The sequence below is a fragment of the Bipolaris maydis genome (assembly GCF_028858645.1).
Source record: "Bipolaris maydis strain C4 unplaced genomic scaffold PSV08scaffold_4, whole genome shotgun sequence".
In the NCBI taxonomy this organism is placed as follows: domain Eukaryota; kingdom Fungi; phylum Ascomycota; class Dothideomycetes; order Pleosporales; family Pleosporaceae; genus Bipolaris; species Bipolaris maydis.
Genome location: NW_027093860.1, coordinates 2,055,537 through 2,061,940, shown reverse-complemented (window position 1 = coordinate 2,061,940; position 6,404 = coordinate 2,055,537). Strand labels below are relative to the sequence as shown.

Sequence of the window (6,404 nt, the reverse complement as noted above, 5' to 3'; positions counted from 1 at the left end):
GAGACACGTACCTTGTTCAGCAGTTGGGCCAACTTCAAGGAGGAATTGGGACGCATCTTCGGGGAGGTAGATGCTGAAAGCCAGGCGGAGAAGGCTATATCTCGCCTGAAGCAGACCAGAGCAGTTTCAGCTTATACGGCGGAGTTCAAGCAACTACAAGCGCGAATCAATTGGGACGATTCGGCACTCCGGACGGTATACGAAGCAGGTCTGAAGGAAAACATCAAGGACGAACTTGTACACTACGACAAGCCGAAGGATTTGTACTCGTTGATCGAGTTGGCAACAAGAATCGACACACGATTATGGGAACGGAAGGAAGCCCAGAAAGGATACAGACTAGGGCCACCCTTTGCCAACACCCGAAGGTATCGGAGCAACAAGGATCACGACGGAGACACGTACATGACCGGCAAAGTACAAGACAAGTCCAAGGATAAGAACAAAACCCGAGGAAAGTTTAACGATGGTCTTTCCAAGGAAGAACGCCAGAAGCGTTACGACAGTAAGGCATGCCTCCACTGCGGCGAAGTAGGACACTTCCGCAGGGATTGCCCGAAGAATGAAGTCAAGCAAGGAGCAGTTAAGATCGGGATGCTACGGATAGCGACACCCTACCCAACTGAGGAACTAGACGAGACCCTCAGCGACCTAGACCTGTACGACGAAGCAAGACAAGCCACCGACGAGGCCTTTGAGCTAGTACAGAAGGCAATAGGACTCCAAGACTTCAAGTGGGACGAACCACTACCAACGGATTGGCAGGTTGAAGGGGCAGAAGTACTACGCCGCCTAAGACACCAACAGTGCTGGATTTGTGGAAATACCAGGCACCAAGCCAACGATTGCGATATCGAAGGACGAATCACAATCACGGGACCCCGAGCAGAAGAGATTGCCTGCAGGGCTGCCCAGGAACAACCCAGGTTCAAGGAATCTGATGACGAGGAGACGCCTCGGACGTTCAGGGAACGAATGGAGCAACACGAGCGCCTACGTTGGGTTGACTGCCCAAGACAGTGCGATCATCACTTGAGGAAGCGAGAAGAAACCAGGAACAACGAGGACGATTGCTGCCACATCAACTTGTGGCATAACGAGTGTCGAGTACAGCATTGCCAGATGCACCAGCCAGGAGAAAAGGAAGCTCACGAAGAGCTATGCTGGATCAATTGTACGACCAATTGCCAGTTCCACAGGGAACAACGACGGAATGCTCGAAAGGTAGACGACTACTACCATAGCACGATATCCGCCGAGGAATGCAATGCGAAGAACTGCAGGATGCACAGAGCTGCAAGACCAAGAGTCACGACGACTAGGGTACCTAGGCAGGGTCAGGAAAGGTCCAACAAAGAAAGGAGCCACGAACGACTCTTATGGACGCATTGCAGGAAGGGATGTACCTTCCACCGACAACAGTTTGAGGACGCTCGCGGAGTGAACGATTACCTCCATAGCACCCTATCAGCAAACATCTGTGAGGCAGACGGATGCCCGATTCACAGAACAAAGAAGCCGGGACCAACGAAGGGGTTTGCGAAGGAAGATATACCGCACGAGAACACCCATTGGAGCTTCTGCTACGACGATCAGTGTAAGATACACTATTCCGCCAAGGACGGCGAAGGCTACTTTCCTAAGAAGAGGAAAAGTGAGCAGACAAAAAACTAGGATGCCGCCAGGGACAGGGTCACGCTGGTGAAGGCAGTCCTAAAACGACCCTTAAGGAAGTACGCGAACTGGGAGCGCAAGATTTGCGGCTGCAGGCTACGGTACTTATAGACGGACACGAGGTGACGGCGCTCATAGACAGTGGGGCCGCACGAACCGTTATCTCACCCCGAGTGGTGGAGAAGAACAACATACCCTATCGGACTAAGAAGGTGCCGATGCGAGTGGTATTAGCCGACGATAGTCCCACGACATACGGGAACGGCTGGATTCGACTTGAGACCGAGGCAGTACCGTTACGCCTGGCTGGTCAAGAAAGCCGAAGGAAGATTAGTATTATGGATCTTGGTGAGACCGAGATGATAATTGGCTACGACTGGTTGTTAGAACACAACCCTGCCATCGATTGGCAAAAGAAATCGATACACAGCCGAGAACCTGTGCACAAGGTTGCTGGTATACGACGAGAAACACGCCCGACGGATCAACGCGCGCACCCAGATGGGAGATTCGGTGTGATTTCGCCGCATAAGATCGCGAGAATCTATGCGAAGGACCCTCAGAGAGTAGGAGTCATCTGGATACGGCAGGTCGCGACCACGAAGGAAGGACCGGTACCACAGGTTGCGTCCGTTTATGACGAACCATTGCTGGCGGTTCCAGCAGAATACCGAACATCAGAGTTCAAGGAACTGTTCGAGGAAAACGAAGCAACAGACTTAGCAGAACACCAGGATTGGGATCACGAGATCATCTTGGAGGAAGGAGCGAAGTTGAGCCCAGGAGGAATGTACCCTATAGCGCCCGAGCACGATGCTGAGCTGCGGGATTACCTCCAGAAGAACTTGAAAAAGGGATTTATCCGACCAGGATCAGGCCCGATGGCCTCGCCTATATTGTTCGTAAAGAAGCCTAACGGGAAGTGGCGACTGTGCGTCGACTACAGGAGGTTGAACAGCGTTACCCGGAAAAATCGATATCCCTTACCACTGATTACAGAGCTCATGGATCGACTCCAGGGAGCCAAGTGGTTTACGAAGTTCGACGTTCGGGAAGGATTTTACCGAATCAGGATCAAAGAAGGTCACGAGTGGATGACGGCGTTCAAGACGAAGTATGGACTGTTCGAGTACACGGTTATGCCATTCGGGTTGACGAATGCGCCGGCAACCTTTCAATCAGTCATCAATAACGCGCTCCACGAATACCTCGGAATCTTTGTTACCGCGTATCTGGACGATGTACTAGTGTACTCCAGCGGCACACGCGAAGAACATGTCGAGCATGTTAAGAAGGTCTTACGGAAGCTTAAGGAATACAAGCTATACCTTCAACCAGGAAAGTGTGAGTTTCACACGCAGGAAACGGAATTCCTCGGATTTATCATCTCAACCGAAGGAGTGAAAATGAACCCCAAGAAGATACAGACTGTACAGGAATGGCCAAAACCCAACACAGTCAAGGATGTTCAATCCTTTCTAGGATTTGCGAACTACTATCGAAAGTTCATCAAAGATTACTCGAAGATCACGGCACCCCTTACGGAGATAACGAAGAAGGAAATAGGTTTCAAATGGGAACAGGAACATCAGGAGGCTTTCGATCGGATCAAGCAGATATTCCTGGAGGCGCCAGTACTCGAGATGTACAACCCTCAACGACCTACTAGAGTCGAGACCGACGCGTCTGACTACGCACTCGGAGCTGTATTGTCACAGCAGTGCACGGATAAGAAATGGAGACCGGTGTTCTACCATTCACGGAAGTTCTCAGGAGCAGAACTTAACTATGATGTTCACGATAAGGAACTACTTAGAGTAGTCGATGCCTTTGAACAATGGGAGGTGTACCTGTTAGGACTCCCCGACACGATCGAGGTTTTTACCGATCACCAGAATCTAACGAGTTTCATGACAACGAAGAAACTCAATCGACGACAAGTCCGATGGGCTGAGACGCTTGCTCAGTTCGACTTCAAGATAACGCACCGCGCGGGGACGCTCAACGGAGCAGCAGACGCTTTAAGTAGAAGGTCTGATTTGCGCGAAGAGGGTCATAAGGAACCACATGACGCCTTACTTAAGACGATGCCCGATGGCAGTCTGAAGTACAACCAGCCGGAACTAGCTAAGGTAGCTAAGGTGGCCGAGCAGGTAGAAACGCTACAGCAACAATGGCAGCAGCAAGCAGCCAGCTGGCAGTTCGAGCCCGACGAAGTAGGCTCCGACGGACTGTTAAACGACGAACGAGAGTACCGAGATATGGTTTCGAAGGATCGAACATATGTACCTCCACACATAAGATCGAGTCTCATACAGGAACTGCACGAGTCCACGGAATACGGACATGCAGGAATCGAAGAAATGGTTAGACGACTGTCTAAGGTGTTTGCGATACCACGTATGCGTACGAAGGTGCAGGAAATACTAGGCAACTGTTTGGCATGTCACCAGAACAAGCCCAAGAGACATAAGCCCTACGGCCTGTTACAACCCTTACAGCCACCATCTAGACCATGGACAAGCGTAACGATGGACTTTATAGTAAAGCTCCCGAGATCGTTAGAACCAGGATCAGCTCGATTTTGCGACACAATCCTAGTAATCGTGGACCGATTAACTAAGGCAGCAAAGTTTGTGCCTACAGAAGAGACCATTACGGCAGAAGAATGCGCGTACGAAGTCACCAAAGCACTAGTGTCAGAGCATGGGATACCTGAAGAGTTCATCACCGATCGTGATAAACTGTTTACGTCTAAATACTGGAACACGTTCCTGGCGAAGTTAGGTGTTAAGAAGAAGCTTTCGACAAGCTTTCACCCGGAAACAGACGGCCAGACGGAACGCACGAACCAGACATTAGAACAGTACTTACGAATGTACGCCAACAAATTGCAAGACAACTGGGTAGAGTTGCTACCAACAGCACAATTGGCCTACAATAGTACGAAATCCGCAACGACGAAGCATTCGCCGCACTACGCGAACTATGGATATGAGCCGACAGCTCACCGAGATCCAAAGGATATTGAAAGTATCGCAGTAGGAGCAGACGACAAAGCGAAGCTTATGCGAGATTTACACGAAGAATTGAGCAAAAACATAGCTCAACGAAACCTCACGACATCCAAAGCAGCGAATAAACTAAGGATTGAGGGACCAACCTTTAAGAAGGGGGACAAAGTTTTCTTGTCACGACAAAACCTGAAAACTAAACGACCATGCAGAAAATTGGACAACCTCCGAATAGGACCATTCGAAATCCTAGAGGAAATAGGAAAAGTAAACTACAAGTTGAAACTCCCACAAGGCATGCGAATCCACCCTGTCTTTCACAAGAAACTCCTGGAACCAGCACCTCCAGATGCCGAGCTAGCAACGGAAATAGAGCTCGAAGACGACGAGTACGAGGTCGAGGAAATTAAGGACCTGCGGAAAATCGGTAGTCAGTGGAAGTACTTGGTTAAGTGGCAAGGATGGCCCGAAAGCCATAACACTTGGGAACCTGAAGGAAACCTGACGAACTGCAAGTCACTGGTATATAAATACCATCGGAAGCACCCGGAGAAGCAAGGGGAAGCCCCTCGAAGAGGAAGGAATAGTCAAAAGAAGGATCGTAGTAATCAGCCTGTAACCCGCCCAGATCAGCCGACGGTCCGGATAGCGATGGTTCGACAACAGGAAGGCCCGTACCCCCAGGGGCTGAGCTCCCCTCGGCCTGCTCTTTCGCCAGGTCTTGAACAGCGATTATCGCAAGATCGCGACGTGCGAAAGACCGTTCACGCTTCTTTACCTCCAGAAGTTCGAGCTTTTGCTGAGAAAGCTGTGCCTCAAGGCGAGCCACAGCCAGCTCTCGCTCTTCACGCTCCTCCCGAACTTTCTCCCACTCTTCCTCAGAAACAAAAAGACTGCACTCAGCACCGACGGAAATGCAACCAGCGCAACGACCGGACGTCGTTTCAACAAAGCAGCGCAACTTCTTCTCTTCACAACGCTTACAGCGAAAATCCATTTCAAGGCCTTCTTGCTCCACGCGAGTGGCCCGGGAACGCTTCTGCTCAGTCGAAGTTTGAGGACGTGGGGCGCGGGGCTTTTGGACCTTGGGCATGGTTAGGAAGGCTAGAGTCAGGAAGGGACGGTTACAATGGCCCGGGGCCTACCGACCTTATATGCAGCCAGCGTCTCAACACGCGGCACGGGAAAACAATATCCCAGGGTATCGAGACGATAGCCCTAAGAGGGGAGGTAATGTTACAAGTAACAAGAAGGATTCTCTCCTTGACAAATGACGAGATGGCTGAGAGCCTATGGACGTCCACGTCAGAAGGTAATGATCAACGCGGGGCGCTGATCACGTGACTTGGCATCTCGCCAAGACAGGACATCTGGAGATGCCAGACCCTCAGGAGATGCCATGACATCTGGAGATGCCAGCGACATCAGAGATGTCGAGGGCTTGGCCAGATGCCAGGACTGGAAGCAATGAGGATATAAGGATGGATGGATTTCATTATTACTCTCGTTGTGGTCAACTCAAATTGTACTTTCTTACTAGTATCTTTACTTAACAAGATTGTTACCTGTTAGTCTATAGCAATATAGATTAAGTTGTCTAACCTTTGTTACCTTTCTATCCAAGCACACCACTCCACTGTCTCGCCAGACAAACTTCACGGAACACTAACGTAAGGCTCATCGGCCATAGTGGCGGACCCGACCAGAGCAGTATAG

The 6,404-nt window shown here is 50.5% G+C and overlaps 1 protein-coding gene across 1 annotated transcript; it reads right to left on the bottom strand.

Moving 5' to 3' along the window:
- Positions 1 to 4,921: 4,921 nt before the first annotated feature.
- Positions 4,922 to 5,948, bottom strand: PSV08DRAFT_283883 (uncharacterized protein; the record flags this gene model as incomplete). Its single annotated transcript, XM_066092572.1, has 5 exons — positions 4,922 to 5,102; positions 5,199 to 5,301; positions 5,367 to 5,403; positions 5,547 to 5,676; positions 5,838 to 5,948. Coding segments are annotated over 3 exons (172 nt in total), but the record flags the coding sequence as incomplete, so codon positions are not given.
- Positions 5,949 to 6,404: the final 456 nt, after the last annotated feature.